At 36.9% G+C, this 15,519-nt stretch overlaps 1 protein-coding gene across 2 annotated transcripts in view; it reads left to right on the forward strand.

Annotated features, from left to right (window-relative positions):
* The first annotated feature begins 11,933 nt into the window (after window positions 1–11,933).
* COL5A2 (collagen, type V, alpha 2) overlaps window positions 11,934–15,519 on the forward strand; it is a 160,559-nt gene continuing 156,973 nt past the window's right edge. For both annotated transcript variants that reach the window (XM_010862914.1, XM_010862915.1), the window contains exon 1: window positions 11,934–12,486. In XM_010862914.1, coding sequence (XP_010861216.1) covers window positions 12,390–12,486 — 97 coding nt within the window. In that variant the 5' untranslated portion in view covers window positions 11,934–12,389. The remainder of the gene's footprint in view (window positions 12,487–15,519) is intronic.

Below are 15,519 nucleotides of genomic sequence, written 5' to 3' on the forward strand. Positions count from 1 at the left end.
AAGTTCTTTTTGAGTTTAGGCAGTCTAAAGGGAACCCTGCCAAACCAAGGAACATCGCATTGTTCACTTGTCTTGTCCTTTTACCCATTGAAAATATGCATTTAATGGCTAAAAATAGCTTTAGGATTCACTGTCCATTCCTAAATGAAGAAAGGGATAGTATTTTTCTTAAATGGTCTGTTTATATTTAATCATTCTTTAAGTGGGTATTAATAATGAGAATGATAGCTTATATTTTATTAATTTTTAGAATTTATAATGCTCATTCATGAATAGCCTCTGTGACAATACCTGGGAATATGAAGGGACTTTTACTACTTCATTTTGTAAATAAGAAACTGGGCTCTGATAATGTAGAGGGGTCCTTCTCAGGTCAAGAGGTTGATCAGAGATTGTCCCAGGACCAGGCTTGTGTTTCCCAAGGCCCAGTACTGCTGCTGATAATAGTCTATAAATTTTTTCAGAGATATCACACTTCAAGTTCTTAATGACACAAGATGAATTTTTGTAGTTTTCTTTTTTTTTTTTTTTTGTAATCTAAAATTACTTTGATTGTACTAGCTATTCGTTCCCTCTCTTCAAGATTTGGAATTTGAAATGGTATTTATCTTTCCAAATATTTTAAAGGAATAGTAACACTCACAGACAGATAAGATAGGGATCTTCAGATGTGTATTTTCTACTTCTCCTTGGTGTGTTGACTCAAGCTGCTGAAAAATCACTTTGGAGTAAGCTTAGATGAGATGAGGTTGCTATGTGAAAAACAATTCAAGTTTATGTATGGTTACTGATTCATGCATTTTTTCTTGAACTATGTCTTCTTTTGGAAGCTAAGATATGGGTGTGGTTCTACAAGAAACAAAACCATGCAAAGTATTAGAAATGTTTTTTATTTTTGCTACAAGACTAAAGATGTGAGGATATTATCAATGTCTTTCTGTACTTCTCGAATGACAGAGAGTTCTGCAGAATCCAGTACAGTAGTTTATTAGTTTAGTGAAATCATTTTAAAAATCCCTGTACCCTGAAATATAATAATTACCATAGATGTTATTTTGAAATATTAAATAGACTTTTAAAAGATAAAGGTATTTTTAAGGTTGGGATTTATTGCAGTTGGCTTTTAAATATTTTTGGGCTCATCTTCCTATTTCTTTTACTGTAAATACCTTATACTTTTAAAATATCAAGTTTTCAGAGAAGGAAAAATATTGTATGGCATCTCTTATATATAGAATCTAAAGAGTAATGATACAAATGGACTTATTTACAAAACAGAAACCAACTCATAGTCTTAGAAAATGAACACAAATGCCAAGGGTAGGATGGGTGGAAGAGGTAGTTTGGGAGTTTGGAATCGACATGTACACACTGCTATATTTAAAATGGATAATCATCAAGGACTTACTGTATAGCAGAGGGAAATCTGCTGAATGTTATGTGACAGCCTGGATTGGGCAGGTAGTTTGGGGGAGAATGGATACATGTATATGTATGGCTGAGTCTGTTTGCTGTCTACCTGAAACTATCACAGTGTTGTTAATCGGCTATACATCAATATAAATTAAAAGGTTTAACAAATAAAATATTAAGTTTTACTAATAATATTTTAAGTATAAGTTAATGTGTTTTGCTTTAATACTTCACACTTTTAAAAACACCGAGTTTTTATTCCTTCCTTTGTACTGTTAAGTGGCTTCTGATTTAAATCTGCTAGATTACTATCAGATTCTCTAAGTCACTTGAGTGTTCTCTGTATCTTCCCTAACCTCCCTTCAGTCAATCTTTGTTGAAGCATTATTCATTCTTTGATGCTCTGCTTAAATTCCATCACATCCATGGGCTCTTTCCCAGATTCCTTGCGATTCTGTCCTTCTGCCCCTCTCTGTTCTTCCATTGCTCTGTGCACTTTTACAATACAAAACTCATGCCAATATCACGTGGGTTATATCAATAGATACCAGGGTTTATGTCTATTACCACCAAACCAGGTAAGGCCATGGAGGACCCAGACTAGGTGCTAAATATATTTGCGTCCTCAAAGTAATTTCCTGAAAAATGTACCTTATATTGGTGCTATATATATTTGCATCCTCAAAATAATTTCCTGACAAATGTATCTTATGTTGAATTGCATATATCCTCTGAAGCCAGAACCTCCTCTTCCCTAAGTAAGTAGAATGAACATATTAGGATGGGCAAGGTATACTGCTCATGCTTCAGCAGTACAGTGACTTATTAACTCCCCCTGTTACTGCTGATTTCCATGTCACAGATAACTGAAGTAATTTTTAGAGTTTTTAGCAGATTCCTAAAAATTGAGCAGAATCCAGAATAAATTTAGTCAAGTAGTGCATTGTGGCTTTTGGAGACAACTGATGGGCCTTAGAGATTCACTACAAGATGTGAATTAATAAATGATCTTTTCTTACAAATAAATGTGTATAAAATTAATGCTAACTAGTGTAACAGGAAGGGAAATGGCCAAATGTTCTAAGTGTCCCTTGATTGTTTTAGCTATATATTTATGGAAAAAGGACTACTAATGTCCCAGGAACAATTTTCTGGATTCCTCTCATTCCAAAATCATGGAAGTGGAGATGATACTGAAAGAGAAGACAAGGCACATTTATAAAATTTCACTCATTCAATAGTATCTTATGATTGCAATTATTCCAGGGAAAACAAAAGTAAGTCTTTGTAAAACAGAAAATGAGATCCATGTGTTCCTTCTAATCTCATGAGACGATATCACTCACATACTTAAAAAATAAAAATAAAACATTATTCAACTGGTGAGTGAAACTTACGTTGGTATTTTCTATATATTAGGAATAATGACCCATTTTTTGGCAGTAAGTGATCACAGGAGGCTATGATTTTCTTATCCTTGGGTGTTCAGGACTCAAATTTATGTGGCTGCAATAACTCAAGAACATATTAAAAGTCAAGCTTGTAAATTGTTCTCTTGCCAACTCTTTGGATATGTGTGCAGATATCTAAATATTTTAATTAAATAGTAATTAAGGCAATATGTGATAAATATGTAGAATGCTCCTGATTTCTAAGGCATATTGTCAGTGAGCCACTGGGTCTTTGTGGTGTTTTGAAGACTGAAAAACTTGGATACAGAGTGACTAATTTTAATAATTAATTAAGACTTTAATACTGCAGTCAGAGACTATCTTAATTTATACTTGTAAATTCATTTCAAAGTAACTTGTTAATTACTTGGAGATATTCAAACAAATATTATAATCTAAAAGTGTCATATGTTTTTAATCAATATATTTCAGCTTTTCCATGATTATTAAAGTACTTGCATATGACAAATTGTTGTGATAGTAGAGACTGTGAGCAGAAGTTTGGCCATTTCCCATTTGATATATGCACATTGGAAAGAGGGAGTTAGGGATGAATTTTTTATTGCTCATAGATTGTCTAAAAGTGCTTTAAAAATTGGCATCAAATACTTCTGACATATTGACAACTGATGTAATTTTTGGCGTAGTTATTTTTCATATTCAAATTCTGCATGCAAATGTAAAACATCAAGCAAAATTATAGCGTAAATCACACTTGAAATGGCAGGCTATATAAAATGCTATATTTTATCAAGTAGCCAATTTTACAAAAATTTCTTTTATGACCTCTCAAAGCAGAGAATTCCATAGCTCTTTAAAACAAAAATGAAGTTATAAAAGGGTCTGAAGGGTAGTTTGCCCCAAGGAAGGAAAATGTAGAATATTAAGCAAAATATTGATGGAGGTATGAAGTGTGATAAAATGTATTACTTCGATTACTTTGCTTTCTGCTGCCCTCTCCATACCAAGGACCAATTTCCCAGACTTCTGATCTCCACATAATTGTTAACTGAACAGTATAAGAACTCAAAAGCCTTATGGGCTGAAAGAGTCCTTATTTTGTTGGGAAACAACTTGGGACTCTCAGGCCTTTAATTTTCTCAAAACAGTATACGGAGCATGGCAAGCTCATTTGGTACAAGTGTCCTCTGGTGTCCTTGAATTTCTGGACAATTTCCCCTTTGTAGCTTGTATGTACTCCTGCCATCTAACAAGTTTCCCTTAGGGGAGCCCTGACTCATAGACTCTCATTTTAGCTACAGAGAATTGTCTATTCCAATTCAAACAATCATCCACATTATAGGATTTATTAGGCTTACTAAATAATGGATTAATACAATTATGTAAAGTTTAAAAATAAAATAAAATTAAAAAAAAATAAATAATGGATTAATGGTTAAGAATGAGGGTCAAATTTTAAAAATGTGAACATAGTTCTTTAAAAATAAGGAATGAACTACTGATACATGAATGAATCAGGACCAGATACAAAAGTATGCATATGTCTGATTCCACTTACATAATGTTCTAGAAAAGCAAAGCTATGGGAATGGAAGTCAGATCAGTGGTGCCAGGAGTAGGGTTGGGAGGAGAAGGTTGAATTCACAAGTGGAGGCACTTTTGGGGGTGAAAAAAATGTCCTCTAGGTGGTGATGGTAGTTATACAACTGTATACCTTTGTCATACTTAAAGATCTGTACATCTAAAATGGTGAATTTTACTCTGTCTAAAATATACCTTAATAAACATAACACAGTTACCTTTTTGTTTTTTGGTGGTGAGAACAATTAAGACCTACTCTCTTATGCTATCTTCCTACTTAGTAAAATGAAATTATAGTTCAATTATCATGAAGTACAAGATCTAGACTGCTAGGGTTTAGAAACCATTTTATAACTATTGTTTGCATTGTCTAAAAAGTCACTTAATCTCACTGAATCCCAGTGTAAAATGGGAATGATTATCCTGCTCATTTCACTGGGTTTTTGTTAGTCTCAAAGCATATGCACTCAAAGAGTATGTAAACAGTTAGGTGCTATATGAGCTAACATTATTTGCTAGATCATTTTATGGTTTTCATTTATAGGTCTCTCCATAGCTTCTAAATGTGACCATTGATTGTCTTAAGAGATAAGAAAATATTTTAAAATTTAAAATTGCAAACTTCTTAAAATCTGACTTATTCTAAAATATAAAGATCCAGATTAAAATGAAAGTTCAGATTTTAAGAAGTTAAAAAATAAAACATTCCTTATTATGCCTACCTATAAAAAATTACATTTTTAATACAAATATTCAGATAGAGCTAACCTTTATTTATAGAGTTTGAATATAGATAGCATTTATAATTAAATAATTGATTCATATATTTGTTTACTTGAAAAGCTATTATGCTAAAGACTTTTTGAAAGATTCTCTAAGTGTTGTCATTTATTTTAAAAAAATCAGTGATGGAGCTTAAGCTAAAGAAATAATTATCATATAATTTCTTTGCACCACATCTCCTTAAGAGAAAAGACTGTGAAATGAGAGTTCCATCCAGGACCTAGCCCTTTCTTGACTAGTACATCATTTCTTGACTAGTTTAGTATGACTTGACACAAGTTATTTAGCTTCTCTGAGCCTCAATATCTTTCCTTCATTTGTAAAACAGAGAAAATAATAGGACTAATTCCACAGTATTGATATGATGATTAAGTTGATGAGCCCATACAAAGTACTTACATAGTACTTGACCCATAATAAATACTTAATATGGTCTTCCCGGTGGCTCAAACAGTAAAGAATCTGACTGAGGTGGGAGACACGGGTTTGATCCCTGGGTCAGGAAAATCCCCTGGAGAAAGAAATGGCAACCCACTCCAGTATTCTTGTTTGGGAAATCCCACGGACAGAGGAGCCTGGTGGGCTACAGCCCATGGGATTGCAAAAGAGTCGGACACAACTTAGAGACTAAACAACAACAACAAATATAAATAACCAGACAATGAGCATAATCTTAAGGCACTTTCAGTCTGACAGGGAGGACAGACATGTAAATATTGTGTAAGGTTAGGGAGGGCCCTGGGCTTCCCTGGTGGCTCAGATGGTAAAGGATCCGCCTGCAGTGAGGGAGACCTGGGTTCAGTCCCTGGGTTGAGAAGATCCCTTGGTGGAGAGCATGGCAGCCCACTCCAGTATTCTTGCCTGGAGAATCCTCACGGACAGAGGAGCCTGGTGGGCAGTCCATGGGGTTGCAGAGAGGCAGACATGACTGAGCGACTGAGCACAGCACAGCACAGGAAGGAACATACAGAACACGCTGGTCAGCTCTATGAAGGAAAAGGCCGATTTGTTGGGGGACCAACACTTGAGCTTTGCTGGCTCTATCATCCACTTAGTTGGCAGAAGTTTCCTCTTCAAATTCGTACTTCAACTTCTTATAACTCATTAGGGATTTTATTTCCAGAATATATTCTGAATTTTTCTGCTTCTTTCTATTTCCATCATCTCTCATTTGGACTAAAAGTGTTTCCTAACCTGTGTCCCTGCTTCCATTCTTGCTTTGCTATAATACATTTCTCACAAGTCATTCAGATTTTTTTTTAAATCAGTAAATTAAAAAATCAGTAAATTAGAGAACACCATTCCTTTGTTTAAAACCCGTCATTGGATTCTCATTGCATATAGAAAAAAAAATCTATACTCTTACACATGACCTACTTTACAGTAGGTACTTTACAGTAAGGTACACAGACCTTATCTCCAACCTTACATCATATCAGGCTGGTCATAATAATTTTCTTTTATTCTTTCACACTCAAAGTTTATTCCCATCTTTGGAAAGAGGAATTATGGCCTCCCAAAGATGTCCATGTCCTGGTGTCTAGAACCTGTGACTATGTTACTTTACACGTCAAAAATGATTTTGTGATATATGATTAAGGATATTGAGATGGGGAAATTGTTCTGGATTGTTCAGATAGAACCAATGCAGTCATACGTATTATTACAAGCAGAGAACCTTTCCTGGCAATGGTCAGAGAAAGAGATGTAACCCCAAAAGTAGCGTCAGAGAGACTCTACGTTGCTGGCTTGAAGATGAGACGAGGCCGTGAGAATGCAGGTGATCTCCGGAAGCTTGGAAAGGTAGAGACAGGGGTTCATCCCTAGATCCTCTGAAAAAGGGCACAGTCTTGTTGACACCTTGATTTTCTCTTAATGAGACCTAGGCTTCTGACCTATAGAACAGTAAGCTGATACATTTGTGTTCTTTTAAGCCACTACCTTTGTGCTCACTTTTATGGCAGCCGTAGAAAACTACTACATCATTCCAAGCCACTCGCACTGGCTGTCCCCTCTGCGTGGAATGCCATTTTCCTCATAGCTCTCCAGGGATAGATCCTTTTCCAATTTTAGGTCTCAGATTCATTGTTATCTCCAAAAGGGGTTTACTCTTATGGCCTTATCTGCAGCATCCTTTCCACTCCTGACTCCTGAACAACTCTAAACAACACACTGTTTATTTCCTTCATGGCGTATCACTGTCTGGAATCACCTTGCTTGCTCACTTATTTTTTGCCGTTTTAAGCTTTGTAGCATCAGAGACCCTGTCTGTGTTGTTCATAGCTCTACTGCAGACCTTGTTTGTGTTGTTCACACTGTATCCTTTGGCAAATAATATACAATCAACAAATAGTTGTTGAATGAGAAAATAAACCTGGGAGGTGGTTATTTCAGGCAAAAGTCAGAGCCTGAATAAATCTGGAGGTGTGAAACTGCTTATGTTCCTGGGAAAATCTGTGTTTCCAATGGCTGAAGCCAAAAGAGGAAAGCAGAGGAAGATGGAGACCAAGAGCTAGGCATTTTCCTTCTCCTCTTTTATTATTATTTTAAATATTAGGTTGCTACTTCATGTAATTATTTAGGAATTAACAAGTATAAAATAGAGACTCATAGAGAATGAACTAGTGTTTACCTGTGGGGAGAGGGAGGGAGGGGCTACACAGGAGTAGGGAATTAAGAGATACAAACTATGTATAAAATAAGCTGCAAGGATATATTGTACAGCACGGGGAATATAGCCAATATTTTATAATAACTTTAAATGGAGTATTATGTATAAAAATATTGAATTCCTGTTGTACACCTGAAACTAACATAATATTGTCAATAAACTACATTAAAAAAATTCAAACGCATAACAAAGCTAACAAGACCCAGTGAACAATTGTGTGTGGGCTGAGTGGAGAAGGAAGAGTGTCCTCTGTGTCTTATCTTGGGACGAGGATAATTGTGGTAGTGCTAACTGGTATAAAGAACAATGCGAAATCATGATTTGTCTCATTCTGGACTTGGAGCTATATGGACTTGTCCAGAAGGAGATGTTCAGTGCAAGTACTTAGGGTCTGAAACTTGACTGGAAGTTATTAGGATGTAAATAGACACGAAGTCAAGGGATCTAATAATTAACAGATAAAGACAATGGGCAAGGAGAGAAAAAAGCTGATAATACAGCACTAGAAAGCACAGTAACTTTCTGAGAGAGACTGGCAAAGGAAATTGGACCCCAAAAGCAGAGGAGTAGAAGTAGTATCTGGGGCCAGGAAGCCATGGGAGGAAAATTTCAGAAAGAAGGAGGGAGTAGTCTGAATATCACACACTACATGAGGACAGAGGAAAACCTTCGGATTGATCAACAAAGGGGTGAAAAGTGAAAGTGAAGTCACTCAGTCGTGCCTTACTCTTTGCGACCCCATGGACAGTAGCCTGCACCAAGCTCCTCCGTTCATGGGATTTTTAGGCAAGAGTACTGGAGTGGGTTGCCATTTCCTTCTCCAGGGAATCTTCCCAATCCAGGGGTCAAACCCAGGTCTCCCACATTGTAGACAGACGCTTTACCGTCTGAGCCACCAGGGAAGTCCAGCAAAGGGGTACTGGTGTCTTTTGCAGAGCTGGTAATGATATCCTGACACACAGGTGAAGTATAAGCAGGAGAGGACCGAGAGGAAAAAAAAAAAGATGGTAGAAGATGTGGAGTTAAAGGAAACTTTTGGTTTTTTGTTTCTCTTTTGAAGAAATTGAGGAAGACACATAGTAATGTCTTGAAGGACATGTAAAGAGAAGGGATAAAGAGAGCAGAGGGAGGGATTAAGCCTGCAGGGTGCTGAGACACCTGAGATTGGAAGTGTTGGTGGCAAGTAGATCAAATGGCGGGGCTTCCCTGGTAGCTCAGGTGGTAAAGGATCCGCTTGCAGTACAGGAGACCCCAGTTTGATTCCTGGGTTGGGAAGATCCCCTGGAGAAAGGATAGGCTACCCACTCCAATATTCTTGGGCTTCCCTGGTAGCTTAGATGGTAAAGAATCTGCCTGCAATGTGGGAGACCTGGGTTCAATCCCTGGCTTGGGAAGATCTCCTGAAGCAGGGCATGGAAACCCATGTCAGTATTCTTGCCTGGAGAATCCCTATGGACAGAGGAACTTGGTGGGCTACAGTCCATGGGGTCATGAAGAGTTGGACATGACTGAGCGACTAAGCACAGCACAGCACAGATCAGGTGGCTCAGTGATAAATAACTCGCCTGCCAGGCAGGTGACGTGGATCTGATCCCTGAGCCAGGAAGATCCCCTGGTGAAGGGAATGGCATCCCACTTGAGTATGCTTACCTTGGAAAATCCCATGGATAGAGGAGTCTCGCAGGCCACAGTCCGTGGGGTTACAAAAGAGCTGGAGTTGGACTTAGTGACTAAATATCAGCAGCAGATCTAAAATCTAGAAAGTGGTGAGAACACTCATTTTTAGAGTAATAGAATACTGAATCTACCACTTATTACCAGCAAACTTAGCAAACTTGAAACTTCTTTGAAGCATAATCCTGTCATACATGACTTGAGAAAAATAATAAATACCTTTCAGTGTTTCTGTGAAAAATTGGACTAGTAAAAATTCACCCACTAGGCACATATTATTATAATATACACAATTCACTAGAATTGTGACAGATATCTGAGCTCTCCACTCAAGCACTGAGGCCTAGAATCAGTTCTTTGGGGACCAAGAAATGGTCAAGTCTTCCTGAATTCAGCCACATCTATTAAACAGACATACCTGGTCAACACCTGTATACGTTTCACTTTTTTCCAAATTTTAGTGTAGAACCTAAAGCCAACCATAGAAGAATAGCCCAGGTCACAAACTTACAAAGATAAGAGATAATGCTAATTTATCTCAGTTCTCCTGAAAATATTTGCTTGGTCCCTATTGTAACATGTGATTTTGATTTTGGTATGATGGGAAGAGGAGACTGAAGCTGGAGGAAACTAGGAGAGGTTGCTTTGGACTTTTAATCACTTTTATAAAAACTGTGCTTACATTTAAATGGAAAATAGCTGTATTGTTATGCTGATGATATCTGTTTTACTAACAGATATTGAGATGCAAGCACAGAGTGTTCATGGACACTGACTCTGCTACAAGTCCTGTTACCATCTCTGTGCCATCAGCACCTAAAATACTTTATGAGAACTGCAGAGTCTCCATAAATGTCCTTAGTCTCTGTGGCTCAGTAAAGATTCCACACAAGATGCCTGAAAACTGGGCCAACCCTTTAGTATTGTGGTGTTGGTGTCTCAAGATGGTTTCAAAGTAGAATAGAAGTGGGAAGCATGTGGAGTAGTTTTTTTTTTCTCTGCATTTTCCACTTATTCTTTTTGAATATTTGGCAAAGTGTTTTTCAAGTCCTGGCCTCTCTCAGATATTCTAGTTAGAATTAACAGAAGGGTGGCTTTTCGATCCTTACTCAATGCATTCATTTAAGTGGAAGCAGGGCCCTGTGTTCAGTGTGGTGGTGCCAGAGCAATTGAAACGGGACAGGTCGAAGCGAAAAGTTAGACTGTGGGGTATAGCTGCATTCCATATATTCCTCTGGAATACTTCTCCAGAGATTATAGCTCCAAAGGGAAAATGCAAAGGTTCTTGGATTTCTTCTACAAAAAAAAGTAAGGATAATGGATTAATTGCCTAATCTTACCCTATAATCTCTCCTTTCCCTGAATTTCTGCTGGGTCTACTGTATATGCTCTGGCTTATGGTTCTTGCTTTACGTAAATCTTTTTTCTTAGTGTCTACATGTGTTCCTTGGAGACAGTGGGCATGCCTTTCACTTATTTTGTGTCATCCTCTCCCTCCAATACTTAGCACAATGCAGGGTTCCTGGTCATTGCTGAGTAATTTTAAACCACTGACTCACCTGTGTTGTGTAGCACAGCCATTCGCATCCTGCGTGGACTCGAGGTAGCAAATCTACTAGATTATGTGGAACTCTCTGAGGTCATTAAGATCTTGGCAAGCATGAGTGTGGCACAAAAACTCATGAACAGTGCTCTTGAATGACACGTACAACTGGAACTACCAAATTCCCTGCAAAGCTAGTTTAGGGGTAATCAGACCACTGTAACTACTTTTAGGTAGTTCTTTGCAGCTTGAAACTTAGTTAATAATGTATTACTCATTTTAATGCCACTAAACTCTGTCCTCTGATCAGAGCAAAGCTCTGTTCTCAAATGAGAAAATTGGAGTGCACAGAGATAAAGGGCTTAGTGTTTACAAAATGGGTGAGTGGCAGAGCTGATGTCTGAAGCAAGGCTTTCTGCATCCAAATACAGTGTCCTTCCCATCCCTCTACACTGACAAAGTGGACTGCTTTTCCGCATAATAAAACTCTCTGGGACAAGAAGGAGATGCAGATGTATTTCCCTAAATAAGAGAGATGGAGAGATAAGGAGATGATCTTAATCCCAAGTATGATGCATTTGTCTAAAATAATTTATTCACCTGGACATTTAATGGTCCTGTTCCAGAATCTGGGAAAAGAAACAGAATGTAGCAAGGGGACAAGAATAAGTCCTCCTTAGTAAAAAAGAAAGGGTTAAAATTTGACCCTTTGAAAGTTTAACATGGGTAGTTTAAGGTTTAATTATCTAGATACCAAAAACTAGGCTGAAAGGCTGTGTTTCCTTCCTGATGTCTTTTCAGCTTATAGGGGAAGAGTAAAAGGGTGTGTGTCTGGGGGAAGGGTTAGGGAGGGAAGAATAAGACTCTTTCCTTCTAACAGGCTTTCTTTAAAAAAAAAGAAAAAGAAAAGGAAAGAGAAACAAACGTTTGCTACTGTGATTAAGCCATATTTATGTTTAAAACATAAATGAAATAGGGACAGTTCAAGGCACAGGGGCTTGTGTTCTGATTTGGTTGTTTACCATCAATCAGACCGTTGCTTGGCAGACACTGGATGGTTATGAGCCTGAACAAGCTGAAAAGGGGCAGGAAAAGAAGTGGAGGCAGCATTCTTCCTATTTAAAGCTGCATCGCTTGAAAAAAGTTTTCGCAGACTGTGCTGGAGCCGGTGCTGAAAAAGGGGGTTTGCAGAGGCTGCCCTGGGGCTGGGGCTGGTGCTGAAAGAAGAGCCCGCAGCTGACTTCATGGTGCTACAATAACCTTAGAATATACTTTTAACTCCCAGGAGGACCCACATGTCTAATATTTAGACATGATGGCAAACTGGGTGGAAGCAAGACCTCTGCTCATTCTTACTGTTTTATTAGGGCAATTCGTCTCAATAAAAGCCCAGGAAGAAGACGAGGATGGTAAGTTTGCCGTTTGCTTTCCTTCTGGTGTTTATTGCACGGTTTGGGAAATGGGTGGAATATTAAACCTCAGGAAGAGCATGAAGAGGAGGTTCTGGTTTGAAGTTGAGAAGGGGGCTGACAGATTTGCACCTGGAAAACGGCTCGGAAGACAATCGGGGACATTTGTAAATCCGGAGCCTCTACATGTGCCGTTCGAAGAGTACACTACTGAACTCTTTTTGGGAAAGCCTGGGATAAGTCCTTTTCCCTGAATGTGGAGAGTGGGAAGTTTAAAAGAAAAGGAGAGTGCTTAAAACGGAGGGCTAGAGACACTCTTAGAGGAGGTCTGTTCTGTGGGCTAGAGTTCTCAGAGCAAGGAAAAGTCGCGGCAGAAGCAGAGTAGGGTGGAGCCTTTTTTGTACGGAACTTCAGCTGCTTCATAAAATTCTTTGTTTAGAAAAACCTCTGTAGCCACTCATAACTGATTTTTCTTTGTCTTTGGCTCCTTATTCTTTTCTCTTTATAGATTTTTGCGTCCCTTCTGGTTTCATTTGTGATCTTACAATCACTTTTGTTTCTGTGGGACAACTCTTTCTTTCTCCATAGCAGAGGTTTATAGAAGCCAGATTTCTTATTTTCCCACCCTTCTGACTTGACTATCAGGACAGTGGTGGTTCCCTGTTGGAGGCGGAAGGCAGGAAATCGGCATGTCTTATATAATTTATTTATCACGGAGTATTTGCACGGGCATTATTCATTAGACACAAGTTTCCTTTCTTCTCTTTTTAAAAAATGTAAGACAAATCTTGCCTGGTTACCAATTTTTTTCCTATGAAATTTGCATATGTTAGGATTGCTTTCTATGGTATGGTTAAGCAAAAATGTGTGGCTGCTAGCAAATATAAGAAAATATTTAAATTGGTTTCACATTGTTAAATCCTTACCCTCCAGGCCTGAAGTTTCAAATACAGACATGTACTCTTTCATAATAGGCTTTAAAGATTTTCATAACAATTTAACATCAAACTCAAGCTTTTAAAACTTAGCACACTTATTAAACTTTTCTGTTACTGTCCTTCATATATATTTTATGGCTATATATATATTTAAAACCTGTTTCTGTGTATTTTTGCTCTATAAATGTTCATAAAATTAATCTAGAGACCCCGAGGTCTAAAAAACATTTAGAGTGAAAATAAGAATCTGGGATGAATACCCAAGAATCTGTCCAGAGTCCCATAGAGGGGGCACTTTCTGAAATCTTGAAACTTTTATGTTACTTTTTATGCTTTAAAAAATGAGACAATTCATAGAACATTAAACCTCTTGAGTTTCCTTGTAATGGTGTGAAAAGCATGTGTAGTTTGGAAGGGCTGGGAGATAATAGAATAAGAAGTAGAGAAGTCAGGAAAGGGGAGGGAAAAATGCACAAAATTACTATAGGAATAGAAATATCTGAATATAAAAGAAGTCGACTCCCCTCCCCCACCAGAAAAACCAACAACTTTCATTCAAAATTTTACACAATTTTCCTTGTTACTATATTTTAAGATAAAAATTTTCATTTATAAGGTATGAAAATAATTGAACATGTGAATAAATGAATGTTTCCTAAAGTATATGGAGTAGGCCATATGTTAAAAGACTTTCTTAAATAGTTGTAATTACACTGTAGGTGTTTCTGAAAAATGAGCAGAGTTCAATTTACCTTAATACTACTTTATATAAGTGTTAGAAATGTGATGCTTGGTGCAAAAAAGCCTTCTCTCCCCAGTATATCCAAATAACATAGAACATGGAATTCCAAACATTTTACAGAAAAAAGGGTAAATTGCTTGCATACATATTGTAAAAGCATAAATTGCTCAGTTATGTTACTCAAGCTAAGAGAATATGTGTAAAATTCAATAGCAAAAGTAAATAGTTAAGGTCTTAATTAAAGGTGATATAAAAAAGAATTCCATAATCCAGGATATTCAGAACTACATAACTTGAACTTACCATGCATATTTTAGTTTAAGTAATATTGTGTGAATACTTGGCAATACTTTATTTTTCCTGTTCAGGCTTGTCACAAACTTAATAGAAGAATCAGAATTTTGAAACTCCATGTACTTTTAAGTTTGGAGAAGAGTAAGGTAAATGTTTTAAACTAAAGAAGTTTCTAAGGCACACATGCAAAACAATATGTTTTCCAAATTTTAGCTCTAAGTCATATAATGTGGTGCTGACTTTGTGTATGAATATGTCCTCTTTGAAATGTAGAGACTTATTATCATATGTAAGTACATACTTAATAAGTTTTTTTTTTCTTTTCAGAACTCCAAAGTATATTTTTCTTCTGTTTGACTGTGATTATTTTTACTGGAAATTTAAAATTTGTATTTTACATAAGTTACATATATAATGTCTTATAGAAATACTTATGAATGATGAGATAAAAGAAAACAAATAAAGCTTTAAGCCTCTTAAGCCAAAATTGTTACTACTTCTCACTAAATTTTAAGAACTGAGTTGATTTTTTAAATTCATAGAAGTGAGAAAGTTTGAGAGTTGGACTAACTTTAGTTGGGCCTATTAAGTAAAATTATGTAAACAAATGACTTAAGATAACAAAAATCAGCTTTGCATGAGTTTGTGTGTGTGTGGAAGTGTGTTGGTTTTGGGGGAGCTGCTTGAAGAGATTTTCCCATTTGTTTTTTGTAGGAGAAAATACTAGTGCATTTATACTAATTTTTATATTCCTGAATAAAGGTCTAATACCTAGGTCTAATACCTAATAAAGGTCTAATATCTAATACTTAAATACATTCTTGTTATTAGAAGTGGACATACTTAATCTTGGAAAATAATCTTTGATATGAATCATTGATTTCAACAACAGAGAAACAGTGGAGAGAAGGAAAGCTACAGAAGCGTAGTGTTTTATTTCCAGAGACTATAAATGTCAGTGCTTCTCAGAGGTCAGGCAGATGACACCAACAAGTGAAGCAAGAGAGTGTATATCAACAGGTGATGGCAGGGCCGTGGAGAACTGAAGATGCATGCCCA

This window comes from Bison bison, unplaced genomic scaffold (assembly GCF_000754665.1).
Source record: "Bison bison bison isolate TAMUID 2011002044 unplaced genomic scaffold, Bison_UMD1.0 scf7180017864485, whole genome shotgun sequence".
Taxonomy (NCBI): domain Eukaryota; kingdom Metazoa; phylum Chordata; class Mammalia; order Artiodactyla; family Bovidae; genus Bison; species Bison bison.